The 24855-nt window shown below is 33.7% G+C and overlaps 1 protein-coding gene and 1 non-coding gene across 2 annotated transcripts in view; both read right to left on the bottom strand.

Annotated features, from left to right (window-relative positions):
* Positions 1 to 22084, bottom strand: part of LOC149410957 (uncharacterized) — a 38091-nt gene extending 16007 nt beyond the window's left edge. Inside the window, exons 1-4 of the mRNA XM_089647216.1 lie at positions 21949 to 22084; positions 11964 to 12210; positions 10526 to 10653; positions 7695 to 7758 (exon numbers count right to left, since the gene is read on the bottom strand). Coding sequence (XP_089503342.1) covers positions 7695 to 7758; positions 10526 to 10653; positions 11964 to 12210; positions 21949 to 22033 — 524 coding nt within the window. The 5' untranslated portion in view covers positions 22034 to 22084. The remainder of the gene's footprint in view (positions 1 to 7694; positions 7759 to 10525; positions 10654 to 11963; positions 12211 to 21948) is intronic.
* Positions 22085 to 24282: 2198 nt separating this feature from the next.
* TRNAR-UCG (transfer RNA arginine (anticodon UCG)) lies at positions 24283 to 24355 on the bottom strand. The gene has a single exon. It is a non-coding gene; the product is annotated as a tRNA-Arg (tRNA).
* Between the last annotated feature and the right edge of the window lie 500 nt (positions 24356 to 24855).

Genomic DNA, 24855 nt, shown 5'->3' with positions numbered 1-24855 from the left:
TAATTCAATATTCCGCAATATTCTCTAATACCATTTGAATTCAATAATTAACTGCAATTTCAAACAACACTTCTGATTTGTATCCCTTTCTCGGGGCTGTCAATCCACCAAAGTTCAAAACTCGACTGCCCTCCGATCTCTCCTTTCCCGTGGGAATCTGTTTACTCAAGGCCTGTCTGTCAATAAATCTTCCGTCGTTGTTTAAACAAAAAATTTTTAAAGCACGTTATTTTATTATTTATCGTTTATTTTTGTGGATGTCCAAAACATCACAGCCTCCCTTTAGTTCTAAGCCCAACGGGTAATCTCGCTTCCTCGTGTTAGTCGATGGGATTAGAAATAACTATAGGTAATTTACGTTTCTCGAATACCTCTGTATTTATTTTTTATTTTTATTTTAAATTTTATTTTAATTCTTCCAAAATGTTGAGCGCCCCTGTTCTTCGTTTCTAACCTAGCATCTGTTTATTTTTTTGGTTCCCGTGATTATCGGCTTGTTCTACTGGTGAGTTTTTTTCCGCCCTCAGCTTTTTCAAGTGTTTCGTGTCGCTATGGGTAGAAATTCAATATGTCATGTCACACTTGTTTATTTTAGAATTTTAAACTCCGAGTTTTGTTTATTACATAACAGTACTTGACTTAACTTTGTGTTTTTTTCATCTCAATGCGTTATTTGTATTATGTTCGAGTGTTATTTATTTTCATGTTGATTTATTTTGTGTCCTCGGCTGTGATCCGATGGTTTTTTGTCCGTCTGTGTTATTTATGACTTAAACATTCTCTGCCTTTTAGATCTGGAATAAACAATAATTGTTTACAGTTATTCTAATATCAACGGTATAAAATATGCCATATACTTCACGATATCCGATGCAATGTTTATTTTAGATTTGTCCCAGCTATCTTATTCTTGTGTTATAATTAATCCGATTTCGATGTTTGTTTATCCTTTGGCTTCGTTGTTTATGAACATTTTAGATGTTTTTTGTCGTCACAATGAATTCAATGTTTTCCGGGTCTGTCTGTTTATTCTATTTTGACTTTGAAGTACGATGTCTCTGTTATCATTTTTGACGATAGGTACCATTTCTTTTGCTGTTAATGTGAATTAAGATCTGCCCTTTCTACTTCAAACTTTTCCATAAGGCTTTGGTTATATATATATCCGGGGTAGGAAGGTCCTCCCTGCCGTCTTTTCTTTATTACACACCCCTTCAAGTGTGTACATCCTAGTTTGTCTACGTGACGTACGACCTTGAACGTACTCATTTCACGTGACGGTTCAGTATAAAAAGGCTTCACCGAACGTTGTGTTGCTTTAAAAATTTTTTGTTTAAACAACGACGGAAGATTTATTGACAGACAGGCCTTGAGTAAACAGATTCCCACGGGAAAGGAGAGATCGGAGGGCAGTCGAGTTTTGAACTTTGGTGGATTGACAGCCCCGAGAAAGGGATACAAATCAGAAGTGTTGTTTGAAATTGCAGTTAATTATTGAATTCAAATGGTATTAGAGAATATTGCGGAATATTGAATTAAAGTGAAAGATTATTGATCCGGTGTTTGTGTGAAGTGAAAGTGATTCGACTCAGTGAGAAAACAATTAATAATAATGACAATAAGGAACAATCGGATAATTTGTAGAGCGCCGTTTTGTAAAAACCCACCTCAGGGGCGCCCGGTGTTGTGCAATCGCGATTGTGTTATAAAGTTGTGTTGATTTAAATGTGTAGTTCAAACTAAATTACTTGTCTTAAAAACGCGATCATTATTTTTATTATTTTCATGTTTTTAAGACAAGTAATTTAGTTTGAACTACACATTTAAATCAACACAACTTTATAACACAATCGCGATTGCACAACACCGGGCGCCCCTGAGGTGGGTTTTTACAAAACGGCGCTCTACAAATTATCCGATTGTTCCTTATTGTCATTATTATTAATTGTTTTCTCACTGAGTCGAATCACTTTCACTTCACACAAACACCGGATCAATAATCTTTCACTTTAATTCAATATTCCGCAATATTCTCTAATACCATTTGAATTCAATAATTAACTGCAATTTCAAACAACACTTCTGATTTGTATCCCTTTCTCGGGGCTGTCAATCCACCAAAGTTCAAAACTCGACTGCCCTCCGATCTCTCCTTTCCCGTGGGAATCTGTTTACTCAAGGCCTGTCTGTCAATAAATCTTCCGTCGTTGTTTAAACAAAAAATTTTTAAAGCACGTTATTTTATTATTTATCGTTTATTTTTGTGGATGTCCAAAACATCACAGCCTCCCTTTAGTTCTAAGCCCAACGGGTAATCTCGCTTCCTCGTGTTAGTCGATGGGATTAGAAATAACTATAGGTAATTTACGTTTCTCGAATACCTCTGTATTTATTTTAAATTTTACCTCCAGGGTTCAACATTAATTTTTGTTCATCCTATCCCGTGATTTTCCAATTGTTTCAAGTAGTTGATTGCCACATTAGAGAGTACTCGACCCTCAAATATCTCAGGCAACTGATGGGGTTTTGTATGAGCACCCAATCAATAATATTCAAATGTTTCGTATAATTATTCGATATAAATCTGGCTAACCCGTGATTTTTCAATTGTCGATTGTGAATGATAAGTATTTGTAAGCACGCAGCTTCCAGCTGTTTCAGGTAACCAATAAAACTGTGCGATTATCTAATCAATAGTATTCAAATGTTTCATGTAATTTTTTGATATAAATCTGGCTAACCCGTGATTTTTCAATTGTCGTTTGTGATTGATAAGTATTTGAGAACACGCATCTTCCAGCTGTTTCGGGTAATTAATAAAATCCTTTGTGACTAACTAATTATGGCCAAGGTCGTTTTCAAACTATGCGGTTGACCCAATTCTCCAGTGATCCTTTGTTTTGTAAACAAATAATATAAACATCTCCTGACACACTAACCTAAATGTGAGATTTGTTTATTTTAAAATTCCTTAGAAGTCATTTGTGCCTCTTTACTTTTATTGCGCACTATTAATTAAAATATTTTTAAATCCTTTATTGAAGTTAAACTATTTTTCATTTTCCGAATTTAGTAAACTTACTAGAAGTTAGGTGAAAATAATATAAATATATATATATGTACACATATCTCGATTGTCAAAATACGTTAAATAAGATTACATATATTAATAAATAAATATAAGGTATATGATTCTACATGGTCTTGAATATTAATAAATACATATTTTCTTTTTCAATAATATAGATATGTCCTCGGGTAGGTATTAAAAATCGCTACCATTTCGATGTTTCGATTAATAAATAAAATACATATATATAATTACATTACTCATATATATATTCTTTATATACAATATTTTATTTTATATTTATAAATATATATACAAATATACAATATACATATATTAATGTGTAATTCTTTGTTTTGTTGTTTTAATTTAATATTCAATTGATATACTTCCACTTCACAGCCCTTCTGTGTCTCCTGGGACCTGAAAATTATTTATAAAAGGAAAACTCACCCACGTCAAGGTATTTCCGGTCGGGTAGTACACAACAACCTTGATGAAGAAATCCTACCTAATTAATTGTATTTTTCAACTAATTTCAAAATAAATCTTTTCGACTATTTATTCCTATTTAAAATTTTATTCTCGCTTGAATCGTATAAATTAGCTGATATTTAATTTTTCTTCCGAACGAAATCCTAATCCAGAAAACCCGTTGATTTTATAACACCTTTCTAGTTTAGGCTTTTGAATGATAGCTGTTTCAAATTCTTTTTCGAAATGATAGACTGATGATTAAAATTCCGGTTAAAACGACAAACACTTTTAACACTGTCGCTATACGCACGATGGATTTTAATTGAACAATTTATTAATTCTAAATTTCTTTTTATATAAATTGATAAGAAAATTTATTCCGAATTGTGCAAACTTTTAATTAACTTCTTAATAAATTAATTTTTTTTCCTCTTACTATTAATTTTAGAACAAAGGTTTAAACGTTTATTATTATCGAATCCCTTTTTTTTTGTTTTTGTGTTTCTTTTAACCTAAGATGAAGTATTTATTACTATTATTATTATTTTTTAACCAAATTGACGTTAAATTATAATCTATTTTTAAATATCAATACGCGATCACGTTCACTTTAGATTAACGATAACAAACTCTTAAATTTAATTTGAATGTTTTCACTTTGAATGAAATAATTATTTTTAAATTTTTAATTAATTCACAATTCACTTTTTGCACTTCACTTAACACTTTTAAGCACTGAGTTTAAATTATATTTATTTTCACTGTTTAACCAAATTAAACTGATTTAACAAAACTTCACTGGTGGGGTTTTCAGAATTTAGAAACTGAATTTAAGACTTTTTACAAAACTTGCTAAGTCCAGGGACTTGTTCAGAATTTAACACTTAGATTATTTCACTAGAATTTTACCAATAGACGTAGTACTGCCATGTAGCAACTTTTCAAACCCTCGGCGCGACTGTCCTCCTGACTGATGAGTTCCATCTTTTATACCCCTCTCAGGTTCCAAAAGACGTATCTGAATGTCTCTTGATGCTTAATTCTATCTCCTATCAACTCGTAAATCCAAACACCCCTTCCATCAATATCGAATGTGCTCCCATAAGATGTTCTGCTTTCCGGCTCTGGGCGGTAGTTAGTTTTTATCTCACAAATCTAAGTCGATAGGGTCCGAATCGGGTAAGTCTGTGTTAATCGCCCAAGCTTCCTTTGTCCTGTGTTCATACAAAATGTAGTTAAATTCTCATGATTTTGTGTTCCTTTTTTTTCTCAATTTGCGATAGGTCCGTCCTCAATAATATATATATACATCTCAATTTTACGCATCTCGTGTGAAAAATACCTAAATCCATGTTGAAATCCCTACTATGCAGTTTAGAATTTCGATTTATCTAAATTCTACTCAATTTTATTGTCACCTATATGAGCTTTTCCATTTTCACCAGTACTTTCTCTCTTAATGCCGCAGATTTGAATTTTTCCTTATCTTTTGGATTTTCTTTTATCCGCGACGTTTTCTTGCACAATTTTCTTCTTTATTCTTATGTCATTTCTCATAACTCTTTAACTAGTTATTTTCCAAGTCGTATTTATTTATTTCACGGATAAATTTGAATTGTATCACTTTTCTCCACTTGGATTATTCTTTATCTCCGTTCTTTACCCTTTCTTTCATCTTTTCTCCACTTTTCCCGATGTGTGTGGTCTCCAGAAAAATTTCATACTTCATCTATTATTAATTAATATATAATTTTCCACACTTCTATGGGAGATATACCTAATTAGACTCTGGGATATCTGTCACTTTTATTGCCTGATCCAATCTCCGCCCCATCCTCCATCCCTCACTTACAAGATTTCACATAAATTATATGTCTGGACACCTGTTTACGTTTAAAATTTTTGTACCAGACTCGTAAATTTAGTTTAATTTCAAACCTATTAATTTTTATCTCTTTTGACTAATCTAAATACTTCATAAGACCAACGTTAAAGTTAATCGCTTTTCCAATCGTTTATTACCTTAACGTAAATAAAAATCATGTTCGGATTTCGATTGTTTACCCTTCAAAATATACATGAGACCGCCAACCTTTTGTCTTGTTTCGATCCCTCCGTAATATTGGGTAACTCTAATATATATCTAACCTAATAATCATGAAAATGTCTACTTTTCCTGAATCTAATCTATCGATATATGTTTAATTTTACTGTCTTCTTCTAATACTCAATTTTCATTTTCCTAGAACCTTCGTAGCAGTCCAAAATCCCTGTACTATCCTTCCATTCGATCGCCGCACTTTTCTAAAAGTGTATTTTTTTGCGAGATTTTTCATTCAAAATTGATTTACCAATATGTCCGTTTCATCTTAAATTGATAACGATTAATTTCCATTGTTTCCAACACTCACTCCTCTCTTTAGTACGATTTTTATCGAACATGACACCCTCCTGCTATCATAAATAATTGCACTACAGTTGAAATTCCGCCAGTAACTTTCCTTTGCTTTTCCCGTCCCTTTTTTATACTATCACGTTTATAAATTTTCCATTGCATTTTCGTGCGTGTGTTTTTCAATTTGTAAAATCTTCAAAGCACTCGATTTCAACGGTTCGCCATCACCTAAATGTCTCGGTTATTGTAAACATTTCCTAGAGTTTGTCGCCTTGAACGTCAGTGTTTATGCCATAGTGCGTTCACCTCTAATTTTTGTGGGAACGGAAATGCAATTAATTATCTTTTTTAATGTCGGGTCCAAGGTTCAATCCTTTGTCTTTCGTAGACACACCCCCCTTCGTTCACTGATTGGTTACTCAAAATTTTTATAGCTCTTTGTTTAGATCTATTGGTTGACAACCTTCATTGTTTATTTTTAGGCCTAGAAAAGGGGAAGCCCTGTCTAGTCCTAGACGATTTTACGACCTCTCTGCTTTCGTCTTAGAACCTCGATATAATTTCAACTATTACAGGAGCCTACCGCAAGCAAGCTGGATCAATTCTTTCTCCGCCAGATGTCGTTAGCATGTCCGTTTTCATAAATAATTTGCATATTTTCTTGCAGCTATGGTTTATCTGTTTTTCTCTCACTGTGATTTAAAGCCTTTCATCACAGTTGTCAATAACAGGACCTCAAAAAATGTTATAAGTACATATATTATTTTAGATACATGCATGTTCTACCCCACGAGTTAAAAATAAATATTGTATATACTATGTTTATAAAAGAGTAGTATTCAAAAATTTTGCTGTCAATCGACAATCAAATTTTCATCTACTGTCACAGAACACATCTCAACCTATATCATCCCCACAGACATAGGAATTAATAGACGAGAAGATAATGGCGAGGGGTAAAATCAACTGTTGAAGAACGAAGGGCGTAAGGCTGACTGTGATTCGTCAATAAATCAATCTGACAGTAAATAGGCATCTCGCATTATAATATCACCATTTACTTCTTAAAAGTAAAATCTGCTTTTGAATGAATAGACATTTTTACATGGGAGCGCAAATTACTCCCCACGTTATGAACAAATTTATTTGCGAAGTCCAAATTCGGCAAAAAAATTCGGTTCTATTTTCAGAGTCGAATATTTCGTTTAAGTATTTAGTTAAGACACTTTTATAAATGTTCATAATTTACTTCCCAGCAACCAACCAGCTTTGTATTTCGCGTCCAGACGTTTCTCGATGTGATATATATTATACGATGTGAATATGCTTAAAATAAAGTAAAATAATGCTTATATATGGAATGTAATACGACAATTGGGTTTATTCTCTTTTTCACATCTATTTTTACAAGTTTTCATAGTAAAAGTCAACATTTTGCCGCGTTATTTCGTAAAATGAACCGATGATGCCTCGACCATAGTTCGCACAAGAATGATGACGTCACGTTTTCAAATTTCACTTGAGGCCATACGCGAGCCCAGCCGGCTCCAATGGAACCGGTATGGGGAGTGGGGATAATACGCTTTTAATCACTTAGGGCAGGTCTACTAATATTCATATGTCTATGATCATCCCATATATTTTTTTTTATAAAATAGCTTTTAAAACCACGTAAATCGATGTACTTTTAAATCTACGTATTAAAAACAAGCAATTGAATAAAATTTGAATAATATGTTTCATGAATCTTACCTGGCGTCTAAAGTTGGGTGAATATCAATGATATCCAAAATATTGGCAGTAACTCCGACAGATGCTGAAACAAATTATAATTCCAACTGTTAACACACATGACAATTTAATTCGTATATTTGATTAAGAACTGACTTTTAATATTAGGTATGTACCTAATATCGATAAAAATTTTAATAATTGCATCACATCATTTCTGGGTAGAATTTATAAAATAAAATATTTTGTGCCTATAAGTACTTTAAAATTAATCCACCTATCTCTGGCTGAATCCACAATCTGTTATGGAATCACTTCTTGGGGACATTCTTGTAAAACTAATATAAGTTATATCCAAACATTACAAAACTCCTTTACAAAATTGTTAATCCATAAATATACAAATACACACAGAAGCGACACTAAATTAATATACAAGTCTCTGAATGTTTTACCTGTCAGAGGATTATTGTTTTATAATATTGTAAGTCAACATCTTATATTGTCTGATTCCTTGTATAGGGAAAGAGTTTTCCATAAACATAATACAAGATTCACCCAAAATGAAGGACTGGTGGTCCCGAAATGTACCAATAAATACGATGAAAGATCCCTAAACTTTATTGTACCCAGAATATTTAATAAACTACCAATGACAATTAAAAATATAAACTTTTTACAGCCAAAGTCAAATTAATCTAAGGAAATGGCTATTAGATTCTGAGGATTTATATTGATGCACTACTGAAGACCTTGTTTTCATAATTGGAATTCTCATTCTAGGGAAATGGAAAATCGTTATAAATTTGTATTACCTTATGTACGAGTATATTAAAACAATAGAAGTACTTGTTGATTATATTCATTTGTTCATATTAAATTCATTTGTGCTTGTTTTGTTATATGAAGCTTATACTGCTTCTTACATATTTATATTTATGCAATTCTGTAATTTAACCAACTTATCATTTATTGTTAATTTATCATCAACATTATACATACCTACATACTGTTTACCATTGTACCATGTTATTGCAAAAATGTTGTCATTATGTACCTGCTGACAAACTACATAAGTAGTTTAGCAGGTTTGAATGTTTATAAATAAAAAAAATTAAAAAAATAAAACTAAGTTAAAACAAATAATTAGGTAGGTACCTCCGGCATTGAGATAATGACTTATTATATTTTTTCACCTGTAAACAACCAACTTTATTTTTGTAGGAAAGGCTTTGTAAGTTCAAAATTTCACACTAGATGGCGTCGAGACATATTATATCTACATTTGTTGGTAAAATATTTGACTTGTCAAATATTATTATTTTTTAATGATAAACTAACGTTCATAAGACAAGGATTTTATGCGTAGCACAAAGGATAACAAATCAAAATAAACAATAATAAGTCGCCTCAAATAACCATAAAAATTTAAAATATCTCCCTAGTAAAAATAGGCCAACGTAGCTCAGTGGTCCAGAGCACCTGACCGGACATCAAAAGGTGCGGGTTCAATTCCCGTTGGCCTCATTTATTTTTAGACGGGAAATATTTTCAATTTGTATGGATATTTCAGGCGACTAATTTTTGCTAATAATAGTTTGTTATCCTTTGTGATTTGCATAAAAAACCTTGTTTATTGTTTATTGTTGTTGTTATACGCCCATAGGGGCTTTTACATAGATTATAAATAAGTTTTACATAAGTTATCGAGTTAGAATTTATACTAAGAGTTATAAAAGTGAAGAATTTTAAAAAAATATACAAGTAGTTTTTGAAGAATATGGCGTAAAGAAACATTTTAAACAACATAATATTTAACAATAACAAAGAACAAAATATAATATAAAACATTACAATAACATATCTAATCGTTAAATCTATTACAATAATTTGTATGATTCCACAAAGTGTTGGTTTAATTTGAATTTAAGATTATAAAGGGAATCATGGAATATATCTATAATACCACCAAACTTGTTGCCCAAATCATGCATCCTATTGGTAAGTGAGTTTGACTGATAGTTGGTTTTATATGTGTCGCAAAAGAATGTTGTATTTTGTCTAGTATTTCTTGTCGGTACATAGAGTTTAATAGCAGCAACGATGGCAGGGCTGTCAATAAGGTTGTTCATGACTCTGTATAATAAAATTAGGTCTGAAATGGTTCTTCTGTCAGACAGCGTAATTAAATTAAGTCCATTCATCAAATTTACATAATTAATGTTTTCTATTGGAATTTTAAGCTTGAAATTTAAGTACCTAAGAAATTTGTGTTGAACCCGTTCTAATTTGTTAGAGTGTACTTTATAGAAAGGAGACCAAATAGGTGAATTATATTCCACTTGGCTTCTAACTAGTGAAATGTAGAGTGTTTTCATGCAATCCAATGACTTAAAATCAGTTAGGGTTCTACAAAGGAAGCCAAGAATCTTTAAAGCCTTATTAGTTATATCATCTATATCTTATAAACATTAGTTAATCATTAAAAAATAATGACTTTAATTTTTGGTCTTAGTACACTCAACCTTATTGGAATGTACTGATGATGATAAACTACATTGACATATGCAACACCAACTCCAATCAAAATGATTTTATAAATAGGACCTGTATCTAGTACAACAACAAACTTGCAAATATAGACATACATGCTGACATATTCACTGCTAGTTATTATTGTTTTAGATGTTAATTGTATCACATTCTTGGAGCGAATAACACCAATTCATGATGATTAAATTAAGATGAGACAATACCCTAAAACAGGTGTTAGGTAGTAGTTTTAATACGTAGCTTAAAAGTTTTTTAAAATTATTTATAATTAACTATAATTAGTATAATTTTTGACTTACTGGTCAGAACCAGGTCTGGTACAATGAGCTCAAAGGTCAAACTCAGGCCGATAATTTTGAAGTTGATATTTTCGATAATGAAATTCTTTAGACCAACCAACTTCAGGTCTTTCACGAGGATGTCCACACTGAAAAACAAGGAAAGGGATATATACATATTGTATTCATTATAAACAAGCTTATGCACAGTGTTAATAATATGGTAATACCTATTTCTGCCCGTTATTTAAAAACAGCTGTAAAGAAATCGATCCACAAATTTTATTATTAACCTAGTTATTATAATGAACTCGGCGTCATAAAAATCGCACTTTTTGCAAAATCTTATGAGGCTCTTTTTCAAGCTCATTTTCTTTTTCAACGGTTTCCCGTTGGAAAACCCGTCGGACGGCAAAACGGTTTATGTTTGGTTGCCGAGCAAGATCACACTGTTGAATTCTTGGTTGCAGTAGTGCCACCACCTGAGCGACTTCGTCAGCAGTGTTGTCCATTTTAAGGGGATGTTTTCACTGTTAATTATTCATGTGTAACCTGTTCAACGTTCAGATAGTGAATTACCTAAATATGATGTAAGCTGCTCCTTTCATAGCTCAGGGAAATGTTTTAAGCAACATTTTTTAAGTCCATTACTATTAACATTCGTATCGTTAATGAAACTAAACAATCGTCTGATAAAAGTTCGTTAAATGTACTTTCAATTGATATCGATATTATTTTGTGGAGATGTATTGGCTCGGAGAAACTAACGCTTGAAACTTATTTTCTAAGGTGTACGATTTTTGTGATGCCGAGTGTAAAAAAACTAGTCTAAAACCTATGCTTGACTTGAACACTTTTTTTTAATCAAATAGCTTTTCAAGATGATTGGTATCGGGAAAAATTACCTCAACCTGCAATAATTAATAAATAATCACGATATAATTCAAAATATTATGTCATAATATTTTTTATTAATCTGCTATGAGCCGAACGTTCTCATACCAAAAAATACAAGACGATTAAACTTATATTTTTCTGCAATGCACGACAATAATAATTGTTCTAATTATGATGGTTTGGAGTTTCTCACCGACTTAACATTTAAAAAAGCTCCTGGTAGATTTGCCCCGTCTGTTTTGATGTAATGTACGTAATTTAAAGTCGACCATGATATTTCAATTTATAAATTGAGTAACATCAGTTTTTTCTCAAAATTTCCTCGCTGTCGTGGCTAGACAATCGTTGCCAGTATGTTAATATCGGACACCTTGTTTCTCTCAAATACAAAACCAACTTCAGGATTCCTCAGGGATCTAACTTTGGACCCCTCATTTTTTTATTATTAATAATTATTGATATTGGCCAGATCATAAAACACTGAAAGTTTCTCCTCTACCCCGACAACAGGAGGACGATCATCTACATAAATATAAAGAAGGTTATTTCTGTAAAAACTCACTTATAGATCTCTTCCTCGGCATGTGACCATCCTAGGTTGAAGGTCACATTGTCCAGTGTGAAGGGGTCTAGAGGGGGAATGCCGGACTCCGGGAAGCCCACGTCAAACTGTTCCCTGGCCGACTCAAGGAAAGCGATGATTTTGTCATCCACGATGTTCCTGTCGATATATATCTTCTGCCCAGGCTCCTGGTTTCTCTTGGCGGTCTTGGCGAAGATGCGTCCGAGAGCGTTGCCGATGACATTATCTGGAACAAGGAAGTAATATAAATAACTCTCAAACGAAAGTGTGAAACAGAAAAATCATGAAACGATTCGTTCGCATCTAGCAATTGAACCCAGTACCTCAGCCTTTGCTCTACCACTGAGCTAACCCGACCCCACCCCCTTCGGTCATATTTAACTGTATCATACTTCGATTACGCACTTCCAACATTATCTTCATTTTCTATACGCGATTGCAAGATTCTATTTGAATTTAATTGCAATCTAGATAGTGTCTTAGATAAATGTATCTATTTTTATGTTTAAGTGATATCTATTGACTATCTCACAAGTCTAGGATAGGCGCTCGTGGCTCGCTCGTTATATTATTGTAAATTAAATATTGATAATTCAAAAGAAAAATAAGATTACTGAAGATGCAAATAACGATTGTTGTGAAAATATTTAATAAAACACGACTTAAAATATTTAATAACATCTAAATGTAGCATTCAAAGAAACTGTGTGATTTTTTGCATTCCTATAGCATATTAAATAAGAGAATCAGATGTGTTTTTATTTTGGAGGAGTACTTTGCATTTTTTCTATCGAAGAAATTTCACACAATTACTACATCGAATAGAGTTTATCTTTCAAAACTAGGTACATATCTTTTTTTAAGAGTTCAAAAACTCAAAGCATCCAAGGGAAGTGTGTTTGATTGCGGGGTCTTTTAAGGTTCTGTAGTGAGCGTTTAAAAGAAGAGGAATATAGTTAAATATTGAAGACAATATTAGTGATTTCTAAACGAAAATCTGAAACAGAAAAATCAGAAAAGGATACGGTCACATTTAGGACTCGAACCCAGGACCCTTGTCTTTCCGGGACACCGCTCTACCAACTGAGCTAATGGGACCCTATCCCCCTCGGTCAGAAATCACTAATATTGTCTTCAATCTTTAAATATTACAATTTGAGGTTTTACTCAATAAAGTTATTCCGAAAAATAAATATTCATTCTAGACTTGCAGGAATATAGTTTAAAGGGGAGATATATGTAAATACGAACGTTACAGGGAGCGCGCTAATATTAAAAAAAACGATAATAATTACGCGAAACCTGTGAAAATATTTAATAAAACACGACTCATTTAAAATAGAGCCAAAATCTCTGAGTTGCATTTAAAGATACACTGTGGTTTTTTTTTCATATACTCGTAATATTAAATAACAGAAAAAATGTGTTTTTAGTATTTTTCTGAGCATGCTTTGCGATTTTTTTCTACCGATGGAATTTCATGTAGTTAACGTTTCGGCATAACAAATGTAAGGGTGTTATCATAAAAAAATAACAAACACATTTTTAGAAACTAAAAAACTTAAAGTTTTCAAGAGAAATGTGTTATAAATCGGTGGAAATTCGGAATGCGGGGACTTAAACCAAAACCTCCTAGATCACCAGGCCGGGACACTCATTCAAAGCACCATCTTATAGAATGGGATTTTACAAAAAATTACCATTTTAATTTTTTTTTATTATTCTTTTTTATTAAAACATCTTAAAATATTTTAGTTAATATAAAAAATATTTTTTGTAATGTTCTAAGTTTAATGAGTAAGATCAAGAAAGGGTGGTTTGGGTTTGAGTGTAAGGAGAATATACTATGCAAATGTGAGTGGTAGCAGAAGTAGGGGATGCCCGAGGAAGACATGGCACGACCAAGTGAATCAGATACTTGAGTCGGGACATATCAAGAGTAATAGAAGAGTATGTATGAGACGATGAATGAATGTGAATGAGGCAATTAGTGTGTGCCAAGACTGAGTTGTTTGGCGGTCCGTCCTCTCTGCCAACCCCTGCGGGGAAACGGCGTGATGGTTAGTTAGTTATTTAGTTAAGTTCCTCGTCAAACTGAGAAATCGAATCTTCATAAACTCGTGGTTACTGGCAAAGTGTTTGGCAGGAGAAGCAGAAGAAAATCACCGATGAGTTGTACTGATCAAGTATCACAGCGACCGAAACGTAATACGATACGTGTCCTTGGCTCCCGCGAGGACTGACAGTCGACGGTACCCACCACTTTCCCGAACCATTTTAAGGACTAAGTTTTCCTAATTTATTCGCCATGAACTGTTGTTTGTACGTTGGCAATCTGCAGTCGTGCTCGAGAACGATGACAAATTATCGACACTATCGATAAATCCTTTATCGATCGACCGTGTTAGATTCCCTACCGAGTCACGAGTTAAGACGCACACAGTTTCGTCGCGCGTATTTTGTTAACGAATAATAATAATAAATATGTCTAATAAGCAAAGCATCGCAGTACTGGATGATTGCTACACGCAACTATCGTCAATGAAAACTAAAAATCTCGAACAGGAGCGAATAATTCGGCAATTATCGAATGAAATAATCACTCAAAATAATATCATTTCGCGGCTCGTTACGAGTATTGAAGTCTTTCGGAGTACCTACAGTGCGAATGACAAGGTGATTACAACGCGATCGAAAACAAAAATCAACCAAAATTCAAACTCAGGTGAGAATATTGATACCATCTCTCTCACACCTGCAGTCAGCCAGCCTCGTTTGGCAAACAGCAGTGAACCAGTTACCGTTTCCCCTGCGCCCGCCCCCGCCTCCGAGTCGGTTACACCGGCTGAGAGCAGCGGCGTTAACGTCAAGCAAACCCCCCGCACCGAGCCGCCCTCCTGCCCATTGTTATCATACAGTGCCGCCTTACGCAATAAAAACAAAATTTTAGTCGTAGGAACCAATGACTCGAGTAAGATTAAAGTAATACCCAAACAAAAATTTATTATCGTTTCACGCTTAGATCCCGACACGACGACGGAGGAAGTCATTTCCCATGTCAAAACGAATACAGCTCTCAGCTGTAATGCTGAAAAGTTTATGGCGTTTTCTAAAGAATACTCATCCTTTAAAATAGGAGTCGACGAGCAGAACATAGATTTACTACTAAAAGAAGAACTATGGCCCCGAGGAGTGGTTGTCCGTCATTTTAGATATTATAATAAACGCATTTCAGGTCAAGAAAACGCGAAAAAGCCGACCGAATCAAAATGACTACTATACCAGAACGTGCGAGGACTCAGGTCTAAGATGAATCAATTTCTAGAAAATGTTCTTAACCAAGAACATAAATTCATCGTGATTACGGAGTCTTGGCTAAACGATTCGATATTTAACGCGCAAATTTTCGACAGCAGATACACAGTTTTCCGAAAAGACAGAAGCACTCAACAAACACGAGGTGGTGGACTACTGCTCGCTTTACTAAACGAAGAAAACATGCGAGCCGAACGACTTTCCCATCTGGAAACGGGAGACGAAAATTTATGGGTCAAAGTCACAATTCAAGGCTTATGTTTATTTATTTGTTCTGTTTATATCCCACCCAGTTCAAAAACGCATATTTACACGACTTTTTTCGAAACTTTAATTAGTAACTTAACTTACCTTGTTGATAAAAAAATCTTAGTGATTGGTGATTTTAACATTAATTCTTCACAAAATCCACGTGCAGTGAACACTGAGCTTTTATATGTTATGGAACTTTTTCAATTGAAGCAGTTTAATACAGTACTTAACTCATGTAATCGTACTTTGGATCTAGTATTAAGTAACTTTAGTATGTTTACAAAAAAATCCGATTTCTGTCTTGTTCAAGAAGATAATTATCACCCGACACTTGTGTCAGAAATTAGTCTTGATCATGACAGACCGTTGAAAAGTCGTTGTTTACATTCAGAAAATAACTTTCGTGGTTGGAATTTCCGCAAAGGAGACTTTGAGAAGCTGTACAGCCAATTGCGTGACCACAATTGGCTGGCTATCTTGGAGATCTCCGATGTTGACGAAGCAGTTAAGTACTTCTACGATACCCTATACGCGTATTTTGACAAATGTTTTCTAAGAAAAAAAGCGCCGCGAAATGAAAACTATCCTAGATGGTTTTCGCGTGAGATTATCGGGGACATAAAGACGAAGCTTGTATACCATCGACGGTGGAAACGATCAGGTTTGGATAGTGAACACGAGTTATTCAAATCCTATCGTACAAAAATTAAACATAGCATTTCAATAGCACACAAAAAATATATTGTGGAGGTAGAGAATAATGTTAAACACGATCCAAAGTCATTTTGGAAATATGTTTCTGACAAAAAAAATGACAGAGGCCTCTTAAATCATATTATTCTGAATGATTGTACTTACAAAGGAACTGACGTACCGGAAGCTTTCGCAAAATATTTCCAATCTGTCTATAATCCAGAAAAAGCTGATTTTGATTCTTACGTACCAGGACAGATTGGATTGACAAAAGCTCAAAACATATCTATAGAAAACGTTAATAACATGGATTTCAGTTTAGCAATAAGAAAATTGAAACCAAAAACATCATTTGGCCCTGATTTCATTCCACCCTTCGTCATTAAGGGTTGTTCTGAACCACTGTCTAATCCACTTCTACATATATTTAATCTTACGATTAAAAACGGAATTTTTCCTAAACTGTGGAAGCTGTCAAAAGTTACCCCTCTACATAAAGATGGTGACAAGTGTCAGGCAACCAATTACCGTCCTATAGCAATTCTGTCCGCACCTGCCAAGTTATTCGAAATAATTATTCATAAATATGTATATGCCAAGGTTGAACCATTCTTGATCGAACAACAACACGGATTTCGACGTGGCCGATCAACCACTACAAACTTGATGGCATATACTGATTACGTGGCGAGAGCGCTCGATAATAATGAGCAAGTTGACACGTCATACCATGACTTTGCGAAAGCTTTCGATAAGGTTGATCACTTAGTGCTCTTAAGTAGGCTTGAAGAAATTGGTTTTTCCGAAAACTTAATTAAACTCTTTGCTAACTATTTAAAAGAAAGGGAACAATTCGTTTCCTATGGTGGTTTTAACTCTAACGCGTATCCTACAAACTCTGGTGTGCCGCAGGGTTCCAATTTAGGACCCTTATTGTTTCTAATTTTTATAAATAATATTCGGGGAAAAATCAAATTCGTCCGTTTTTTACTTTTTGCAGATGATATTAAACTGTTCTTAAGAATAAGATCATTAGAAGACTGTAAAAAGCTCCAGGAAGATATAAATGCAATTATTGACTGGAGTATTGACAGCAAACTCGGTTTCAACTTCCAAAAATGCTCAGTTATGTGTTTTACGAGGTCACAAAAGATCGTATATTTTAATTACAAAATGAAAGATACATCACTAAAGCATACGGTGACTTATAAGGACTTAGGAATTGTGTATGACGCTCGCTTAACATTTCACGCTCACATTGAAAAGATCTGTAAATCAGCTACAAGAATGTTAGGTTTTGTCATACACAATTCAAAGGAACTGACAAACCTTGCAGTCATTAGGCTGCTTTACTTTAGCTTAGTGCGTAGCATTCTCGAGAGTGGATCTCAGGTATGGGGGCCAGAGGACACTGTCTATGTACTAATGGTCGAGAAAATTCAAAAGAAATTTTTACGATACCTCTATATGAGAGAGTTTGGTTTTTACCCATGGCTGTTTCCAACAGCATTTATCTCGGGAATGCTGAATATCTGCAGCCTTAGTTCCAGACGGGACGTCGCATTATTGATGATGGCTTACAAGCTTCTGAATGGTTTAGTATCAATTCCAGACATTCTGTCAAAAATAGGACTTTATGTCCCGGATAATTTCACGAGAGGCCGCCAACACAGGCTTTTAATTCTTCCCAGGTCCAGAACTAACTTACCAATGGTGATGCCCCTGGGAAGACTCACTAGGTTAATTAACTCCCTTCCAGCTAACTTGGATATTTTCCATATGTCCTACAACGACTTTAAGCGCGAAATATTGTATTTGTTTTAACTGTATACTTATGTATAATTTTTTTTTCCATATTTTGTTTACCGCTTTTGCATATGTTTTAACTGTATACTTATGTATAAAATTTTCTTCAATAATTTGTTTACCGCTTTTGCAATGTATTGGTTTTTGTACTGTTTTTGCAAATAAATAAAATAAATAAATAAAAAATAAATAAATAAATACCAAGATAGGTTCCTCTATCGATTCTCAATAAATGATTCTAAAAACCCCGACTGTTCCTACACGACACAACATATATTTACATATACCAAACATGCAAAGTGTTTTCCTCCAAGGCAATTTGTACTTGTTCTTGAAGCTAGTGGAGACACAACATTTATAAAGAATAACATACGTTAGAAAGGAAAAGCATCACGTTGAAACACTTTCCCATGGCAGCGATCAACACAAGAACGACGAGAAACAGTGAACAGTATGACGGGAGGATCCTTTTCAACAAGGATATTGTATTGGGGATCAGATCAGCAGAATAAAATGATCTCCACATCCAAATAGCTCTGTCTTGGCACATACTCCTTGTGATGCATCCCTATTCTTCAGTCATACATCGTCCAATTAACCCTTCAGGTACATTTGTTCGGTTTTTCTAACAGCTGATATGGTCTCATAGTCATTGTGTCTCATACACTTCCAAAGTGAAAAATATGATTTAAACGGTGTTAGAAAAAAAAACACCACACTTTATATTCAAATCTAGAAGTTAACTATAGAAGAATTCAAATGTGCACCTCAATGACACGGAAAATTCGACCGCATTTTGAGTAAAATTTATGAAACTTTGTGAATTTTAAAAAGTGAAGTGACAATAAAGTTTTTTTTTTATTCTAGATATAAGAAAATTACATTTTTCACTTATTTAACTAGAATTAACGAATACATTACACATAAATATATTACACAACGATATTATTCACTTTCATTGTTTTGTTCATTAAGCATAAAACTGAATAATTTTTTTTAAATGTACCTACATTTTTTTCATTTTTAATTTTGTCTGGGAGGCAGTTATATATGTTGCTCCCCTCGTAACCAATGGATTGCTTGCCATAATGAGTATGTATGGTGTTTAAATGTATTTGATCGTGTTGCCGTGTAAAGTGTGTGTGTACTTGGGACGTTTTAATGAGTTCTGTATTTGTATGTATGAGTTTATTATTTATTTTTTAAATAAAGATACATGTATTATATTCATATAATTTTCTTAATTTTAATAGTTTTGTTTCCATTTATAATTTTTTTGTTGATGATCTAGGTTTGAAATGAAATAGATTTTTGATTACTTTGTTTTGTGTTACCTGTAGTTCGTTTATATATGTTTCACATGTATTTCCCAATAAAGTAGTTTATATGTGAGTGTACGAGGCTATAATATAGACTTTTTTAATTTTATTTGATAACAGATATGATATCCGGCTAAATATGCTAATTAAGGGGGTGATTTTATCTTTAATATCTTGAATATGCTGTTTAAAAGTTAGGTGTTTATCAATGCACAGCCCAAGATATTTCTCCTGTATCAGAATTTGCAGGTTGTTATATTCAATTTTTAAGGGTACATGAGGACGAATTATTTTACGAGTTGAGCTTAAAATCATGTATCCTGTTTTTTTAACATTCATTGTTAGGATATTTGATTGGAGCCAACTGTTAATTTTGTCTAAGTCACTCTGTGCATTTTCTAGTAAGATGTTTAAATCTTTACCCCAGTAGAAAATTGCAGTATCATCTGCATATAAAAAAATATCACCGTTTAAATCTAATTGGGAGATATCATTTATATAAATTTGGAACAGAAGTGGTCCTAGTATGGATCCTTGAGGAACTCCGTAGTTTATTGGTAGGTAGTTGCTATTTTGATTATTGATGCTAACGAATTGCTTTCTGTTGCTAAGATATGATTTGAATAGATTAAGAGCAGGACCAACTACACCAATTTTCTCGAGTTTTTTTCTTTTTAATATTTCGACAATTATATTTTTATTTCTGACAGTAAAAATTTGAAAGATTATTTATCCACCTTTCAAAAAGGTTTTTAGATTTTGTATACGTTAAGAAATATTCATTTTTTTGGATTTTATTGCAAAACGGAAATACACTTGAATTCTTCGACCAGAATTCTCAAATATAATGGTTAATATGCTAGAGCAGTCTTTCTCAAAGTAGAAGAAAGAAAATTAGGGGGCGTTAAAAAAATCTAGAGGAGCGACAGCAGACAAATTATAACTATAAAAATCCGACGGAATCTAACTGACTTAAATACGAATAAATTTTTTCACTTCGTCATGACAAAACATTTATAAGATAAGTAAAACGCTAATAATGTAATTATATATTTGTCAAAGTTTGCATGGAAAACAGTATCAAACCATCCACCCTCAGTCCGTGCAGTTTGTGGAAATCAAGTTTATTTTGTATTTATTTATTACATTACATTAGATACATGTATTTAACAAAAAATTCTAAATAATAATATTGCAATAACTGTATAAGTATATTAAAAATAAGTACAAGTGTTATTATGTATTGTAGGTAGGTATTAGTTCCTAGCTAGGCAGATTGCCCGTTCTAAGGAACCAGATGCTGTTAAAATTACTAAAAAATTATTCTGTAAAATTAAAGTGTTGTTTTTTTTTATTTTATTCAAATTGAATATATATTAAGTTTTTACTAAATGAGCCATTAATAAATAACCAAATAAAAATTTAAGTGATATTATTTAATAGTTTTTCAGACTCCACCCTCCACAAGCCAATCAATAATTTCGGTCCCAGATATGTATACGACTTTTGATACTTTGCCGTATTGCTCCCTGGGACCACGAGATCCTTTCGGGTGTGACTTCTTGTGATATATTTATGATCAATTTTATCAAGATTTTCTAGATTTTTGTGTACCTGAATAATAAACCTTTTATGTACCTAATTTTGACGAACATCGAGTACATTAAATTTTATGTAGAGCTGATCGCTAGAGTACCTATAGGTTTTACGCAAAATTACTCTAATAACGGATTTCTGTGCCTTCATAAGCAGATCTAAAATTGTTCTACCTGACGCTCCCCAACCAATGCAACCATACAAGCTTTTTTTAAGGCGATGCACTACGTAGTAATGCAAAATCATGTGTTTTTGGTTTGAAAATTTGGTCGCCTAGAAATGTTTCAGATGCTTTAATTAAATACTGCGAGTAGAATACATCTTGGCCTTTCAAATAATCGAGTATTTTTTAGATAAGTCTTTTTATAAGCCCAGAAAAAAATAATGTATAAGGCCTATGTAAACTGCTTTAAAGTTCAAAATCTCCTACTTACGAACCCATTTTCGGTTATGGTTTTATTGTATAATGTGGCAAATTAAGTTATTTATAAAATGATCGAAAAAAAATTAAATATATGCCTGAACATCCACAAAATAAAATAAATGGCACTTTTTGGCCATGCTTTTTTCTTGCATAAATCAAAACAGGCGGATGGTGTCAAGCGGGAATTTAAACCTTACTGCCATCTACGTAAGGGGTGTTATTGATAGCGGCTCGATTTAAGGAACGCGATTTTTACAACCAAAAGAGAGAAATCGGCTGCAACTTTCTGAACGCGGCGACTTACGGCTGTTTTTAAGTGAATTTGAGCATCATATCAACAAACTCGTCGAAATGCATCAGATTTATCCTTCATATTAGATAAGTTTTAAATTCAAAGCCTGTTCATAAAATACTTCTAAATATGAATAAGTATGGGATTTATTTCCTCTTACTGAAACATTCCTTGATCTCAGAAATAAGATATGGGTAACACACATCCTATCGACCCTAAAAGTAGGCGGTGGTTGAAATAAGTTTGAGAATCTGTGTCTTTACTCACCAATTTGGAAATCTTCCGAAAATAGTCCATCGTCTGCGTTCACCAACGCCAAAGCGGATAAAACGACAATAAAAACCGCCTTCATTTTGAAAATGAACAAAGAAATAAATAAATTAATAAATAACCTACAACTTGTCTACCGCGGTATAGACGTTACACTAAGATGATAATACTAAATCTGCGCATTATGTCATTAAAAGTCTTTATCGGTGATTTGTGATCTTTTCTGAGATTGTTTAAATAATTGATACGCATTGCTTATCAATTTATCAGCCATTAGCTCGGGGTTCTGAAAGTTTTGAGGTTATGAAATCTGGGTGCTTTTTTTAAATAAAAAATTTTACATTTCAAAAAATATTTGATTCACTTGATCATTTTGACTTGGGGGTCCTAGACCTCTTCTGCCTTCCACTTTCACGTTATACATTCTGCTTACTCCCTTTTCTTTATTCATCACATACCACAATTTACCACATTTAAGTATTTCATTTATTTGATCGTGCCATGTCTTCCACGGGTGTTCCCGACTTTGTATACCGTTTACTAATGTATACCGCATTGTAAGGTTTTAAAAAAACTACATAATATCGACTTTATTCGACTACGTATTTCATTACACTGCAAAGATAAAGCGTTTAGTCTTCCTCTAAACACCCACGGCACTAATAAAAACAACTTCAGTAGTTTTTGAGTATATAGTAAAAATAACGCCTTCTAGATTCATGTATTAATAAATAAATAATTACCCCGTTTTTTCAAAACCCTTTGAACTTGACGACTTCTGAAAACAATATTGGCAATATTATTGACATGAGATTGAATAATAAAATTCCAATATCATGTATCGATAATCGAAATCACCAATCTATAACCCATCTAGATTTACGAAATATCTTCTGTGCAATCTTAGTTATACTGATTATTTTTTTCCTATCCGTGCGTCATCAACCAAAACAAACCTTTCTATTTCAATTTTATCAAAAGAAACTATTACTATTATCTTGTGCGTACGCAAGTAAATACACAGTATGAGGGTGACGTTTTTAAAATTGTAACTGATGAAAAAAAATACAAAGAAGCGAAGCTAACAGTCCATAATGGAGGGCTGATATCAACGCTGGTGTAGTAGGTATGGCAGTAAGCAGTGACGCATGGAAATGGCAGAGGAAGGATGAAAGTATACTGTTGTGTTCGTACAAACAGGTCTCCAACTCGTCTTAGAAGGAGTTAATAAATTAGTGGTTCTTTTAGATTATTCAGGGATTTATTAATACTCCGCGTATTATAAAGGTGACTTGATAGTCGACCTAACTAGTAGCTGGCTAATTGGAATCTGAAACAGTAAGTTTCTCTGAGAGCCTTACCACTGGCCCTGGCGACTACTGGCCACTGGCTCCATCTTGCGGACTTCCACGCAAGCTCTACGCACTGCCATCTGTGCGTGCATCTATGAAGCTCTTACTTCCCAACAATGAGTAATAAATAAATGCTGTTAAACCATACTTGTATTATCATAATCGAGCGAGATATGTGGAGGTATATGGATGCAAATATTATTTTCTGCTAGCTATTTCGGTTAGTAGTTGTTTACGTTGCCCAGGCTTTACACTGAGTTTTGAAGGTAAATGTGCAAAATTTCTGTAATCTCGAAATGAAACCCTAGATTTGTGTAAAAATCAAACAAACGCCGCCCGCCCGACCGTCACAGAAACTATCCTCTATACAAATAGGTAGACAGACTAGACGTTTCAATTTGGGAAGCGGGTATGGGTACCGCCGCCCCGAGAAGCATTCATTGAATAACCAACACCTCTGCCATAGGTCATCCCAAGTGGTTACGTTAGGAGACTTAGCAGGAGTTCCCGGGTTCAAGGGGGTGAGGTTTGTCCGCCCACCTACCATCGCCTTTTACCGCATTGGGAGGGATGAATTCAAACGTCCGTCACTCTTGGACACACTGCCCCAGATTCCTACCCACCCCTCCTTCCCAGAACTTCCTCTTCTTCCTTTCCTTGAAAAGACCTTCCACACAGCATCCCCAAAGAGGACATAGGCCCTGATGACAATTATTTTCCTCAGGGCGGAGCTAATGCACGGGTTTGACACACAGTTGTACAAAATCAGATTTAGACAGTGACCTTGTTTTAAAGGTCAAGTGTGCAAAATTCAATCAATTTTAGGAATAAACTGTAGATTTGCATAAAAATTAAATTAGGCAGGCGATACAAATTCGTCTATAAAGAGAATAAATAAATATAATGTAATGTTTTCGTCATGGCAAGTTAGTAAAATGAAATTATAATAGTAAAATGAATAAAAAAGCAAAAAGTTTTTCGACCGTGACAGGACTCGAACCTGCAATCTTCGGATTCGAAGTCCGACGCCTTATCCATTAGGCCACACGGTCACATGGTCATTTGGCCGCTATTGAATTTATTAAACGCTGAGACGCCAAAGCTTATAACTGAAAAACACAGGGTATTGATTTTATTAAAAATGAAATAAATATATTTTTTATTATTCACCGGAATAATGTAATGACTATATTTTTAATCGATGTGGCTAATTGTGAAATCAGTTTTGCACGTCCAATATTATATAACGCTTATTCCAGCTTTCTAAGTTTTTTAGTTTTTTTGTTGACTGACTATAAGCTTCTGTACTTCGTTCCCAGAGGTCATGTGTTAAAAACTTATAAAATGTAACTAATGTAATTTATTTATACTTAAAATGACTTTAGCTAGGTATGTTCAATGACCAGAGCTGAATAGCCATGTACTTGTAAACCCTCCGCGTACTCTTCTGATTTCTCTCCGCTACAATAAGATAAAAACCACATAGGTACCTATTTATTTACCTACATAGTTAAAAACATTTGGCGGCAAAATTCTAACCCAATTTTTTTTT

The sequence above is a fragment of the Hesperophylax consimilis genome, chromosome 26, assembly GCF_061612785.1.
Source record: "Hesperophylax consimilis isolate HC1 chromosome 26, BYU_Hcon_1.0, whole genome shotgun sequence".
Taxonomy (NCBI): Eukaryota; Metazoa; Arthropoda; class Insecta; order Trichoptera; family Limnephilidae; genus Hesperophylax; species Hesperophylax consimilis.
Note: the sequence above shows the minus strand (reverse complement) of the source record. Positions and strands in the feature narration are given on the sequence as shown.